The 15425-nt window shown below is 34.9% G+C and overlaps 3 protein-coding genes across 3 annotated transcripts in view; all 3 read left to right on the top strand.

The window, feature by feature from the left end:
* LOC117575730 (protein tipE) overlaps nt 1-7332 on the top strand; it is a 38578-nt gene extending 31246 nt beyond the window's left edge. The window contains exon 3 of the mRNA XM_034260074.2: nt 3706-7332. Coding sequence (XP_034115965.2) covers nt 3706-3775 — 70 coding nt within the window. The 3' untranslated portion in view covers nt 3776-7332. The remainder of the gene's footprint in view (nt 1-3705) is intronic.
* A 4204-nt stretch (nt 7333-11536) lies between these two features.
* LOC117574896 (uncharacterized) lies at nt 11537-12014 on the top strand. The gene has a single exon (XM_034258933.2). The coding sequence runs from the start codon at nt 11552-11554 to the stop codon at nt 12011-12013; it is 462 nt and encodes a 153-aa protein (XP_034114824.1). The 5' UTR covers nt 11537-11551; the 3' UTR covers nt 12014.
* A 2657-nt stretch (nt 12015-14671) lies between these two features.
* Nucleotides 14672-15319, top strand: LOC117574969 (uncharacterized). Its single transcript, XM_034259033.2, has 2 exons — nt 14672-14857; nt 14917-15319. The coding sequence occupies exons 1-2, from the start codon at nt 14765-14767 to the stop codon at nt 15223-15225; spliced, it is 402 nt and encodes a 133-aa protein (XP_034114924.1). The 5' UTR covers nt 14672-14764; the 3' UTR covers nt 15226-15319.
* The last annotated feature ends 106 nt before the right edge of the window (nt 15320-15425 follow it).

Consider the following 15425-nt stretch of genomic DNA (forward strand, 5'->3'; position numbering starts at 1 on the left):
CCCGTCCTGTTTCTGTCCGTTTTTCGGTCTGTATTGCTGTCAGGGCCTCACCGGAACTGGCACATTAAATTTTCATTTAACCAAAAGTCCCTAAAGTTGAAAGCAAATGCTGCTGTTGCCGCTGCAGCAACGAATACCACACACAAACTGTTTGTCCGACCCGAGAATTCCAGGCGCGTGAATCCAAAGAGATATACCAACAAACATTAGTACGTTTAGGGTCAGGCAAAGTGTTGCAAATCGTGCGGTGGCGAACGAACCTAAAAACAACTCGGAAAATTAATCCAAATCATGCTGGTGATAGTAAACACAAATACTGACACTTTAAGGCTGCCGACCATAAACAAAAAAAACTGAACTCAAAAACTTTAAGCCTTCCCATGCTCAAAAAGTCCTTAAAGTAAAGTTTTACTTTGATTTAATACTGAATGCGGCATTACTAGTCTTAAGGCTGTCAGTCTCAACTTTAGACGAGAAAATTCATTAAAGCCTTTGAAAATTAATTTAAAGCAGAGCACAAAAAAACAAAAAAAGAAGAAGAAAACTCCACGTCAGCATGGACTTCAGCCCGTGGCTGAATTTTAATTATTTTTGCTCCGCTTTTTATGCAGCTTTTCGCTGGCTGTATGCATTTTTCCAATTCGTTAAATACTTGACGATAAATTCTTTGCAAATGAAGCACGAAAAATGCGCATGCAGCACAATTTTTGTTGTCGTTGTTTTTTTTCTGTTTTTGTTTTTTAATTCAGCCAGTTGCATCGTCAGTTTATTTAAGAGCACGCTCATATATCATGATGCAAAATGTAAAGCGGCAAATTAAAAGCAAAAAAAATTTCATTAAAAGGATGTTTTTGTGTGTGTGTGTGTGTGTGCAACCTTTTGAACATTTTTAATTTGCGCTTAGTTTCAACAACACAATTGGCAACAATTGCACATTTTTGAATTGCTTTTTATTCATTAGCACGTTGTGTGTTGTTTTTTTTTTTGTACTTGTGCTGTTCCTACTGTCAGCTTAACTACACTTGACTGCAAACACTTCAACACTCGACTGAACTGTTTTGCCTGCGGCTGTGTTACCTCCACTTTCATGACTTCCAGCTAACACACCTTTTGCCACTTGACCAACCCAAGCCACCCACTTTTCACCCACTCCAGGTGGATGGATAGCGTGTCCGTCCATACAAGCAATTCAAGTGTTAATTGCGGCGCTGTTTGACTCATTCGTTTTCAGTATTTTTTTTTTCTTTTTTCTTCCCCTGCTGAGTTGGGCGTACTTTGATGTTAAATAATTACTATTAATATTCGCATATTACAAGCTACTAGTTTTTTTCCTCTCTCTTATAAAAAGATCTACATGTATAATGTAGCTAGTTTACGTTGGGTTATAGGCTTAGCTAAGTGCACTTAGCCAAGTTTATATTACAAAAAGAAGGGAACAAGAGAGAGAAAAGAGTCGACAATAACTTCCGGCATATAAAACGAGATGTCTACTTAATTCAATATGCGCTGCTAATGCAGCGAATTGCCATCGAACAGATACTGTAGTGAATAGAGAATGGAATAAATATAAATACAACTAAAATAAAATGCCAATAAAGCGAACAACTTGTGCGCGCCACAGCTTTTGTGTGTGTTTACTACACAAACACAAACATACACATACATAAGTATATATTACATTGAAATAGGAAGCGGAAATGCGATTTTGGGTTTTTGGTTCTGCTGCTGCTGCTTCTGGTTTTGTTTCTTGTGTAGCAGCAGCAGCGTATTGCGATTCGAAATCCCCTAAATACAATAAATTGTACATTTCATTTAATTCCATTTCATTTACAAAAGCGAAACCAAATCCAAGCAAACAAAAGGACTTCGCCGCCATTGTGGGTGCCGCGGCAAGAAGACTCAGAGCGAGAGAGTTTTGGGGCGAACAATGAGAGCAAAGAACGCAAAAAAGAAAATACAATAAATAAATATAACAATTGAACTGAAAATGAATAAAACGAAATGAAATGAAGCTCATGAGCTGCTGCTGCTGCTGCTGCTGCGATTGGGTTTGATATTCGTATGCTTGGCGCATTGCAGCGTCGCTTGTTTTTTTTGTTTTGTTAGGAGGAAAGACAGCCAGTGGCTGTTCCACATTGCTTTGCTGCATTCGCTGCATGCTCAACATTTGTCCATTTGTCGAGGCTTCTTTGGTTTACCACTACTGCTGGACTGCTCATTTCTCATTCACAACATTCGTTACCCCTCCCCGTACTCCCTCCCTCCCCACTCCTATCATCAGCATGCGCTGCGCCATTTCGTATGCTATGAATTTGTAGCACATGTCTGTGGAAAGCGCACCGATTTTCCAGCCAGTCAAAGTTTATTTAAGTTGATGCTCTGCCGAAAATCCCTTTGACCCCGACAATATCCTTATGCCTGTTCAGCTCTGTTCTCTTTTCATCACATCTTTCAACTTGGCTGCAGCTGGCACGATAAACTTGAGGTTTTTTTTCTCCGTTTTTTTTGGTTCGACTTGTTCGACTGCTTTCCATTTCCATTTTATGCACTTTTAGCTGCCGCACTCAATGGCATAATATTAAACAGTCGACAGTCTTTTGATGTGTTTCACAACTTTCCACACGCCGCCGAACTTTGCGATTGAAAACAAAGTTATTGAAATTTTGTTTCGACAAACTTTTAGCATAATTCAATCATTTCCGCTCAGCACTCTGTGGCCGATTCACGATTCACGAACTCAATGAGATTTCCGGGAACATTTGTGCCGAGTTCGTCCATGAATTGCTGTTACACACAAAACAAAAAAACGCTCGCAGTTTTCATTTTCTGTTTTTTTCTTTTCTTGTTGGAGATGAGTTGAGTTGTAGGTAAAATGTATGAATGAAATGCAAAATAGATGAAAAATAATATTTCGATTGAATTCGATTGAATTGCTCAATTCAAAAGATATTTTAATTGGAGGAAGCAAAAGTAAATCAATTCCAAGTTCGTAAAGGATATTCACGAAAGTGAAGCATACTTTCAGGTATAAAACACAAAGAGTAGGAAAAAATCACTTGGCGCTGAAAAGTATGCTATGTTTTTTATATTAATTGGTTTATCTTCCTTTCGTTTAAATTATCTGCTTACACTTTATCAATAATTTTTGATTGACATATTTAAAAAAACAAAAACATTAATTTGTGAGGTTTATCTATATATTTAATTCCCATAAGATCATAAAACATATTAAATAATGGCGTAAAACACAAAATGTGGGAAGTATTCTTGTGGCGCTCAAAAGTATGCTATGATTTTCTTTAAAATTAATTGGTTTATCTTCCTCCAGCTTAAATTGTCTGATTGCACTTTATCAATCATTTTTAATAGCTACATTTATAGAAAAAAGATTAATTTGTGACACTTATCTTTATATTCATTCCCCAAAAGATCATAAAGAATATTACATAAAAACGTAAAACACAAAAACGTGTGAAACTTCATGCAGCGCTGAAAAGTATGCTGTGTTTTTATATTAATAGGTTTATCTTCTCCGTGTTTAAATTATCTGATAACACTTTATCAATCACTTATGCAGCATAAATAATTGTTATATTAAAAAACTACAAAATTAATTTGTGACACTTATTTGCATTTATTCATATTTATTGCATTTCTCTTGCAGTTTAATTAATGAACATCATTTTTGTTGTCTTTCATTTGCAGTGACACTTCGATATCAACGCGCGTGGACATGCTCACGCCTGCTATTGAAGTCTATAAGCCGCCGCTCTGACACAAAGATGACACTGTGGAGAGCAATTTAGGGAATCCATCGACGAGTAGCGATTTCTAGCAGAAGCTAATCACCACTGCGGAACTAACTACGGATAATCTATTTGTTCTTCCATCATAGTGTCAATCAAGTCTAGCAAACTGAATTCTGAAACAAAAACCTTAAAACCCAAACAACTTTTGGCTACAATGGAGGCCAAACAACAACTCCTCAGGCGCCCAAAAATAACAAAAAAAAAGAAAAAACAAGCGAACAATCCCAGGGCCAAGGCCAAGGTCGTCGATAACTACGCACTGGACGCAACACTGAGAAGTTTTAAACAGAAACTACCAATTAACACATACACTAACACTACTACACAAACACAAACACACAGACACACACATACACCTACACAAAACATATACAATGGAAGTGAAGCAACAAAATGAATGAAAGAAAAGAGAAAAAGAAAACAAAAAATAATAATAATAATTGATCCAACTGAATAATTCCTAAGATTGATTACATTTAGTTACTTTTTAGCGTAAATGATTTTTAAACCTGGCCGGCAAATTGGCGGCCTCCAAATTGCTTCAACAAAAAGCAACACAAAAACAAAAAACAAAAACCGAAAACAAATGGAAACTAGTTGTAAGTATTAGGGTATTCAATATATATATATATATATAAATATATATGATTATATATGGCAATGCAACATCGCATATTTTCGTATAACCGCGATGAATTGGGGATGGAAGGGGAAGAGCATAAGAATTGTGTTTGTATCTGCAACAAATTTAATATGTAGTAAGTGTATATTATATAATGAGAGAAATGTGTTTGCAATGTGTATCGAATATGTAAATTTAGTTATGTAAATTTAAATGACAAATATGACAAACGACAAACACAACAAAACAAAACAAAAAAAAAACACAAAGAACAAACAACAAACAACCAAAACAAACAACAATATTTGTGAGTAATAATAAATGCAATGAATAATTTTTGTACTGCTGAAAAGAATAAATAACAAAAATAATGAGAAAACAAAAAAATTTAACATTAGATGTACAATTTTGCATAGTTTATCAATAAGTTTGTAATGCGTTCGTAATATAAAAAACAAAAACAAAAACCGAAAAAACACTCACACACAAAACCAAAATGAATGCAAACCCTTAGCTAAAATTTAGAAAAACTAAAAAAAAAGGAAAAACAAAAACAAAATAGCAAACCAAATTTTCTCGTAATCCAATCAACTGTTTTTCATTTCGTAATTTCACATTTGATTTCCAATTACATTTTCACGCTTCGTTTATTTCTGCTGCTGCATACAATTAAAATGCATCCACACACACACACACACATACTCACAGTCAGTAGGGAGTTTTGAATTTTTGATTTGGACATTTCAGGACGTCAACTAGCTGAGTATATAGACTCTAACAATAGCCATAGTCTCAGCTTCAATCGAAGTCCAGAGCTAATGAGCCCTCACAAAGTGCCCCCAAAAATGAAGATGTAATGAATTTGCTAAATAAATAATTATTTAAATTAAATAATGAATGGCAAAAAGCATAATTAAATTTAATTGTAAGCCTAAGATCAAATATATTGTTTATGCTCCATACCAATTTTGTTCAATCAAGCAAGCAAGCAGTCTTTAATCGGCAAATAAACCTTTTGTATATATAAAACAGAAAACTTAAACACATAATAATATATGTATGTATGTATAGTTAAATGTTTTCAGACATAGTTAATTATTGTTTTTGACTGTGATCACATTAATAATACTTATGTATAATTGTATTATAATTGTTGCATTGTTGAACAACAAAAATTTTAAAACATACATATTTGAATTAAATCAATCAAACCAAAAGCAATTCAATTCACAGTCTCTCGCTTCAATATTAATTATAATGAGTAAATGATAAATTATCTAAACCAAAAGAAAAAAAAAAACCAAGCTAATTTTATGCATTCCGTTTTTATTCTCTCGATGATTATTTGATATTTATCGAATTACAAATTCTAAAGGATTCAATGGGATTAATGTCGCATCCACATAATGCGTCTAATCTCACTTGAAGCTTCAATGTGCTTTCAGAAAGCTCTTCTCATTCATGTTGACAAATTGGAATCCCCCTTTCAGCAATTGTCATTGGGACTCAAGCAGCATTTAAATTCTCAATTTCGCAATTGCTTCGCACACACAGAAATTTTTTCTTATATATTTTATGATTTATTTTTTGAATGTAACAGGAAAACTGGGCAAAATGTTTGCCTCAAGGAAACGGATGTGCTTGACAATATAATTTCTAAAAAAAAAAAAACTAAAATAACAAGCAAATAAAAGAATACTTAGAACAAAATATGTTTTAGCAAAACGATTTAAATTATCATTTTCGATTGCTTTGTAGTTTTTTCGTATTTTATTTTAATAGGCATTTCACATACTACCGCTCATAGAACTTCTGCGCCCTGTACTAGATGAGGACAATGACGATAATGGTAATTGAATGATGGGATATTGAATGTTAACATTTAGTGTTTAGATTGGCGCAGAACAGGATAACGGTTGGCATTTGGCAATTGCATAGTTTTTATATTAATTGTAGATATACGTATGTGAATGTTAAGCTGGTGAAATAATAAAAATATAAATAAATATAATAAACGGAAAGCAGAAAAACACGCTATATGATATAATGATAATATCAAAATGTTCATAGTTAAGAGACAAACAATAATACTGAAAGCAAATCTAAAAGCAAAATGGAAAATGGACAAAAAATACTGTAAATAAGTTGAGCCGAATATATATAATTTTGATAGTTAAGCTTATCGAAACAAAAATCATGCGGAAACGGAAAGGCAAAAAAATACAAGCAAATAAACATTGTGTACTAAGAAAGCAGCGCATAGTTAATAAAATTATGCCTCAGCAGCAGTTGAATTACAAAAAACAAAAAAAATGAAATGAAAATACATACAACATAATATCCATTTTATACACACGCTTCATGTTGAACATGCTCGTTAATTATTTCGTTGTTACATAAATACATAAAGATGCATACGAAACATACTATACATACATTTAGTACTCGTACATATGCAACAACAAAAATCGAAGTATAAATAACTAAATAATAGTAACAAATTGATACACAATTGCACACACACTTTTTTTACCAAATTGGCTTTGATGAGACTATGGTTTAATAACAAATTTGATAGGAATTTAGTTTACAAGCAATTTGAATACGGCAAAACGACAAACTAAAAAAAAATACATAAAAAATAAGAATACATTGAAGCGTATAAAAATAAATTCAACAATAAACAATAGAAGAAACAAAACAAACACAAAAATGATGAAATGAATAAACAACAACAATGGAAAACAAAATGGCAAGCATTGAAATGACACAAACACAAAAAAAAAACACAATGAACAATAAAAAATTTATTTATATATAATTGATGAGAGAAATAATCGAAATACATAAAAATAATAATAGAACTAGGCGCATATTGAAAAATAAACGAGAAATATTATTGACAGAAAAAAATGCATTGAAAGAGTTTCATTTGTATTGAATGGGAATATTTCAGAGTAGACCAAAGGAAACCCTCTTCAGTGACCCTAATTTTTGGGGCAAACACAATGCGGCTAAGAAGATTAATTATGGCCAGAGAAAATCGTAATTTTGTGTTGCAGAACACAGTTGATGGCTGCATTTCATATCGGGCGGGGGGGATTATTGGCTTTGTGTTGTGTCGTCTTTCAGCCAGTGTCATTCGCTATGTACAGGCGAAAAGCAAATAAAATCAAGCGTGAGCAGATAGATATATGTTATATGTGTTATGTAGTAACAACAATAGCATTAGCAGCTATACCACGAAGTGAATTACAGAAATCCTATGAATTTTCTATGTAACAAAATGGCGTACACTTAAGTAACACACCAGCAACAGAAACAGCGGCAGCAACATCATCGTCATCCGCAATTCCGGGCCGTTGATTCCGTTAGATGCTGATGTTGAGGATGGCAACCCATATATGAGTTTTGCCACAAAGGAGCGACACAGTCGCGGGTTTTGCGCTCCCTCGACAACAAAATGAAATGAAGTGAAATGAAATCAAAGGCATCCATCGGCGATGTGTGTGAGTGTGTGTGTGTGTGTGTGTTGCTGCTGCCATCAGAAGGCAACGCATGGAAATAGACACAGTCGACCTCCCATCCTCATCCACTAGAGATATATTCGTATGTAGTAGGCAGTCATCCCAGTCAGTTCCGGTTCTTCTCCTCGCCATTCAGGCTGCCAGCGTCAATGATGATGTTTACAGTTGAGCTGCAATGCGAGGCACACACACACGCACGCAGCTTGCCACCTGCCCCCTTCAAACCAAACTAGTTTATGGGCCATGCATAGTCCTCGCCCCCCCTTTTCGTGTACAAGTGATAGCTGAGGTTTTTGTGCTCCCAAAACGCCAAAGTTGTTTACTTTGGCATGTCTCTCCCCTCCCTCCAATTCAAATCGAAAAGCAAGTTTGCTTCAGTAGATAGTGCGGTTATGGTTAGTGCGGCAGTTGAGGAAGCTCAGGATGTTTTCGGAATTTGGCCCAAATATGCCATAACTATGAACCAAAATTTTAACTACTTCGATTAGCCAAAGACCCTAATTTTATCAGGCTCGCAGCGTGTGTGTCCAAAGATTGAAATCAGTGTCCCGATTTACGACCAAACGCACTTTATAATGAAGCAAAATATCCGCCGGGGATTAGAGTTAAAATTTAAATTGTTAAAATTACATCTGCTGCTCAAACTGAAGCATTATTACTATGCGTATACTTAATAAATTAAAGCTCAAATCTAACGCTTAAATAACTCTTCAATACTTGTGTAATTGGCATTCCAGTTGTGCCCACAGTTAACTTAACTGCAACTTGAAACTCGGACTGAAATATTCTGAGTATTTTTTGCATTTTGCGTTGCTGCAATTTTGCGGTTTAATAAACATTTCTGAGCTGTTGCAAACACTCATCTCTTGCTCCAGCTTTTGTGTTTTGCCTTTACTTTTTTTGATTGCAGAGTAATACTGAGAACAACGTCCCCTTTTTTTGTTTTGGAAGAGTCAGAGCCAGTAATCGTGCAAATCATGCTCAACATGACTGCGAAGCTACCTGCTGCTTGTACAAATCGAAAACTGCCCCCCAGGTGGAGGGTGGAAGGTGGAAGGTGGCTGGCTACACATCTCAACAGGTAAACGAAAAACCGAAGCCCAACCCACTTGTCCAAACGCTTTTCCGGCCAAGCCATGCAAATGGCAAACGGGTATCCAGAGGGGCACTGGAGAGGGGGAAGAGGTGGAGGTAGAAATGGAGATGGAGGCAAGGTGAGCTGATTCGAGTGAAACGCCACTAAAGGGCGCAATTGAGAGAACAACAAGCTTAACAAGTTGCCAATGCTATTGCCATTGGCGGCGTTTGGCATTTTGGTGTTTGGCATTTTGGTGTTTGTTCTCACAGCAGCCTCTGTGTGAGTGTGTGTGTGTGAGAGTGTGTGTGTGGCACAATTCCCACGATTATTTGTGGGGGGCCAGAGATACACGTCAATTGAGCACAATAATGTGTCATTTTTGTCGGCTTTGTGTTGTGTTGTGTTGTGCGCGCTTTAATTGCGCATGTAAATCATAAATCAACAGTTGAATAATTCCATTGTAAATAAAATGGCTCCCCGCAAATGAATTGGTTAGCCAGTTAATATCGATTAGTTTTTTGTGCTTGAGTCAGCCTTGAAAACGGCGGCACTTCAATGACGTTGCCCCCAACCCCAAACCCAAGAGTCTCCACCACAAACCATTCATCGGCTGTCAAACTCGAGTGAAGAAGGAGCTAAGAAAACTATACCCCAAAAACGTGGCCAACGAACGCCACTTCTCTTCAGCACTTCTCGCTTATTTCGCTTTAAATTTATGAACTTGACTCTTGGTTAGCTGCCATCCAATACATACATACAAACACGCTCATTCTCTATGTTTTTTCGCCTCGCCTCGTCCCTCTGATCAGACACACGAAATGCGGCGCTAAAGGTTTGCATGACTACAGGAAATTACCATAATTTCAATTTAAGAAATTAAACGAATTTTGTTGGAAACGCAAAGAGCCCCACACACACACACACACATACACGGTTTGGCATGCCAAAGTAGCCAAGGCTTTAATAATAAAATTGATTCTCAAGACCAAAATGGCTAATACTTAAAGCCAACTGAGACTCTTTTATTTATTTACTCCAAAAAAAATGCTATTCAAATTCAAATTTCATTTACCATTAAATTCTGCATAAATTATATTATTATGTTAATGCGAAATTACCTCATTGCATTTCACATTGTGGAATGAAAAGATAATATAAATAGTTGTGAGTGCAAATATTTGAGCTAGTTAATTACTTGTTGCAGCTGCGTACACTTTGACATGCATAATAATAATTATGAATGTCAATCAATATGAGATTTCTATTTATTTTAATGACATCATAATGTGAAGCGCGTGTGTGATTAAAACGGTTGCAACCAACAAAAAAAAAATGAATTAAATGAGTTAGCAAGCGCAGACAAAAAAATGTTTTAGAAATATGATTGAAATTCAATTCTGTGTTTATTTAATTACAGTCATTCGCATAGCTACAGGCCAAAGCTTAATGTCTATCACTTTATTATGACTGTTTTTTTAACCTAGCATGACAGATTTGATTACTATTTTCAGTTATAAATAAATACATTTTTGAGGAAATAAATGAGTTATCAAGAGCAGATAAACGCAATATTATAGAATTATGTTTTAATTTAAATGTATTAGTATTTATTTATTTCTTTTCAATCATTTTATTATTAGAGATATTCTGACATATGTATAACTATTTTGAATTCTGTTGTAATAATTAATAAGAACGAGTTTTTTCTTTTTCATATTTCATTATCTATATTTAGTTCTTTTGTTGAATGTCTTAGATGCTGTTTATTGCATTTAAATCATTTAAATATGAAGCATATAACTAAAAAAAACTTTTCATTAAAAAATAGTAAATTCATTTGAATTTGTCAGCCGAAGTGGTCAAGGCTGTAATAACAAAATTGATTCTCAAAACGAAAGGGGTTAATACATAAAGCCAAATTTTCTATTTTGTATTGCCCCTATGGTTATAAATTTTGACTATATATTTTTTTTTAAAAGTTCGTTACATTTGCTATGTAGTTTGTCAGGTAATTATCTATCAGATTTTGACAGCTCGATAACTCTAAGCTAGACAACTCTGTGCTGGAATCGTTTAGCAAATTAAAAGATATTCTTATTGAGGTTCTATAAAAATAATTCTAAAGGAAAATGTGACTGAACAGATTAAAGTGTTTATTAATTAAAATAATAAATGATAATAGAAATAATTAAAATCGTATGTTAAGTACAACTTCGCATAAAATTTCAATTAGCAAAAATTATGCATCCTCTATAAATTAAACAAATTTGTTTTTGACTACTTTACTTTTCAAATTAAAGAAAATCCGAAATTCAGCTAAGAATTAGAGTTGAAGTTTTGATGCTGAACGCATAGAAAACTTCCACGTGGAAACTCTTGTCAATCACATTGATACGTGCACACACAAACACTTTGACACACACACACACAAACACACAGCTGTTGACAAAGTTGTTGACTGTATTTTCTGTCATATCACGACGAAAATTCAATAGAGAGAAAGAGAGAAGAGAGCATGTTGTCAAGCGGCAGTGACAAATTTTATCCAACAATGAAGTGCGAAATGTGCCCGAAAATAGTTGCAAACTTTGTGTTCGGTCTATGCGAACGATGCGTCGCCATTTGGACCAGTCAACGGAACGTGGAGGATTTGCACATAACAATGGACAATGTGAATGCGATTCTCGTCGAAATGGCGCAGGACAAAAAATACTACGACGATATGGATCAAACATTTCGACGATTTCTCGAGGACCAGATGCGACGACGTAAAAAGAAAGTTGATCTCTTTCAGAATATGCGCGAGAACTTTCAAACATCACTCATAATGACAAATAAGCGCACAGTCTGCAGGTTACCCTTTAAAACGGAAGAAAATTACTGGGAACTGAAAGACTGCAAATGCGAAAAACTTTTTGAAATTCCGCCAGACGGGTTGCGATCCATTCACAGCGAATATATTACGGATTTCAACTAAATATTGTTTTATTTATTTCGAATTTTCGACAATTTTTTCTATCATTTCGATTGATTTATTGTCGCCAATTGACATTTGGCCATGTTTTATACAAAAAAAAAAAAACAATCAGTCGCTGCAGTTGTCATATCGAGCTATGGCAATAAATTTTACAGGGTGCAGGATCTGGGTTGAAAACCAATTGAAGCAAAGTGATTGCATTTGCAACCAAACAACCGACAACGGACAACGCACTGAAGCACAGCCTGTTGATGTCCTTGGGGACTCGTGTACATTTTGGTAATGAAAATGTTTATTCAAACTTGCGTCAATGGCTGTGTTTATCACAAATAAATATCAATCTACATAAATAAGTGCTGGTAGCTACAATAAAAGGGTATGAGTTGATACAATGCATGCGAGAGTCTACATACATCGAACATGTCATTGTTCGACAATTTGTTTAATGACAAAACTAATAAATCAAATGCTTTGTCCCGTCCATTACATTCAATTTGACCAACTGACGTCAGGCCAACGAACGAAAACGATGAATGTGTAAAGGGGAAGTGGGAAATGAGACATAGATGGCGCGACTGTGCACCGATAGTACCGATCGATAACACGATCGATTGTCGCTGATCCATTTGCTGGATTACAAAACAGAAGTACTTCTCAGTCAACGAAGGCTTTAAAGTTACATTTTAATTAACTTTATTTAAACACAAAAAGTCTACAACTCAATTCCAGCAAATAAATTAAAGCTACAATCTTTGTGTGCAGCAGGTGAGGTAAATAATTTATAGCAAATTGTGTCAGGCACTACGATAAATTTGATGTGGCCATACAGATATCAAATTCATTTAAACTGCAACAGCACTTTCAGAGATAAACTTTACGTTTTGTTTACTTTTCATCTGTATATTCTGTAAAATGTAAGCTGAAACAAGTGAGACAGATAAAGCCGAGTTTCATCGACTTTGAGATACCTTCTAACAATTTTTTCATACATATCATTTAAACAAAAACTGTTTTTGGTATTAAATTGTATAATTATATACTGGCGACTTTTAAAATATACTATAGAATTATGTAAAGAACCACAAAAGGTCACATTTTCCACTAAAGAATTTAAGGTTGTGAAACTGTATCCGATTTTTGCCTTGTTATTTAATTTAAATTTAAACCTAAATTTAAAACAATGTTTTAAAATAAACTTCTTATTTTTTGAAAAGGAACTTAAAAATTGTAAATAATAATATGCGAGTTTTATCACTGAATTTATTTTATCTAAATCTCTATCTTTTATATTCTCAGAAATCTATAGATTCATCGAATTTTTTAATTCAGTATTCCTAAAGTATTTTTTTGATATCGAAAAGTTGTATTCCAGTTTTTAGAATGTAATTTTTTCTTTATACACAGATAGGAGGTGGTTATATTGTCTCATGTTAACGCAGATCAATAATAAACCTTTTGTAATTGGAAATATTTTCCCTTTCTACTTTATTATAAAGTCGTTTCAAAAACTGAAACATGTGTGTGGAATCTCTTTGAAGTCTGAGCTTATTTGTTTTAATCGCAGCACAAATGTTTTGTGAATGTTTTTTAAGCTGGGATAAAAATGCAAAAATTGAACAAAAATTGAACAATTTCTAACCGTGTCAATTCATCGAGTTTGGCAGGTAATAAATAACCAAACCCAGCAGGGAGACCCAAGTGCATCTTTTGTAGCTTTACAGCTGCTGACGTTCGATTCGATGGGAGAAAGGAAAGAGGGAAAATGGGAAAAAGGGAGACAGCTTAAAAGCAAAGAATGGGTTGACAGTAAAAGGGGCTTTCAAATGAACATAAATTGAGGCATGCAACAGCAGCAGTAGCAGCAGTAGCAACAGCCATGGCCAGTGGAAACAATGCAAAAATGTCCGTTAAATGGCAGGACACAGTTGCGAGCTAGCTTGTTGGGATCGTAATTAAAGCCAACTTGGGTTAACGAAGAGAAATGTTTGCAGCCATGGAAACAAACAAGAAACAAGTGCGACTGTGGCAGCTGCAGACAATTTCTATTTTTCTTTTTTTAACTGCTGCTGCTGTCTTTTTTGTTTACATCTTCTTGTTTTCCTCACTTGACTTTTATTTGAACTTGCATTGATATGTGTGTGTGTAACATGAGAGGGGAAGGGGAAAGCTATGAAGGTCGCAACTCGTTGACTGAAGTTTGACTTCCATTTGCACCGCGCCTCTTGTTACCTTTGCAAAAGTTCTTTTCTTTTTTTTACGTTTTTACGTTTTTTTTTTTTTGGCTTTTCTTGTTTGTGTGCATTCTGTCACAGGGCAAACTGCCAAATTGGCCTAATGGCGTTAATGCGAATACGAGCCCTGACTAAACCAGCAACATCAACGGCAGCCAGCAGCCAGGAGCTTGGAGCCAGCTGACATCAAAGGTCATTACACAGGCCATCACTGGATGTTGCCAAGCAATCTTTTTTTTTGGGGGGAAGGAGCAACAATAATACAAGTTTGAGTGCATGCAACTCGTTTGATAAATGCAAATATGCAAGCAGCACTTAGAAAGTTGGCCAATTTGGCACAGGTAACGAAGACGACCATCAAAATGCGTTGAAATCGAAAAACAATCGATTCGATCAAAAACTTTGCAACACTGGAACAACTGACAACGACTATTGTCAAAGTTTTCAAACGCAACTTAATCAACACTCCTCGTTGCCCTCATTCTTTTATTCTTCATTTTGCGGATAGAACACACGTGCAATGGCGAAATTCTCAAAGTGCTCGCAATGTCAAATCAGAACTCGTAAAATTGTTAGAGATCCGGCCACTCAAAAGAACATTTATTTGTGTCCAGTAAGCTACACAAAAATCTTAGCTACAATTGTGTAAATAATTGAATTTGCTGTTTATAGAAATGCTACCAACTGAGGAAGGACAAGAAGAATGAGATGAAGAAACAGAAGGAAAAGAAGAATGAATTGCCTGCTGTGAAAGTAGATAACATTATGATTCCAACTCAAGTGGCGATAATTTCACCGATTCGTCGACAGGAAATTCCTGTTGCAAGTGCTGATGCTGTTGTTGCTGCCACAAACGAAACACTGAGTGAGCCTGGCAACGTATCCATGCCACGGGCTGTGTTTCATTTGATGGAGGTTTTTGTCATCAATGGACGCAAATGTATCGCCATATTTGAGAAAGCATTAATACATTCGACATAAGAAAAATGGCGAAATTTACAAGAATCTATAACAATGTGATCAACATTTTTATAGAAGATTTTACACTAAATAAAAAAACAATATATTTTTCAAATCTCTTTGTTTCATTGTTGCATGACAATAATGTAATCAACATTTATACAAACACAATATATTTTTTAATTTTCTTTGTGAGATTTTTTTACATATTGATGGGAGAC

The sequence above is a fragment of the Drosophila albomicans genome, chromosome 2R, assembly GCF_009650485.2.
Source record: "Drosophila albomicans strain 15112-1751.03 chromosome 2R, ASM965048v2, whole genome shotgun sequence".
Classification (NCBI taxonomy): domain Eukaryota; kingdom Metazoa; phylum Arthropoda; class Insecta; order Diptera; family Drosophilidae; genus Drosophila; species Drosophila albomicans.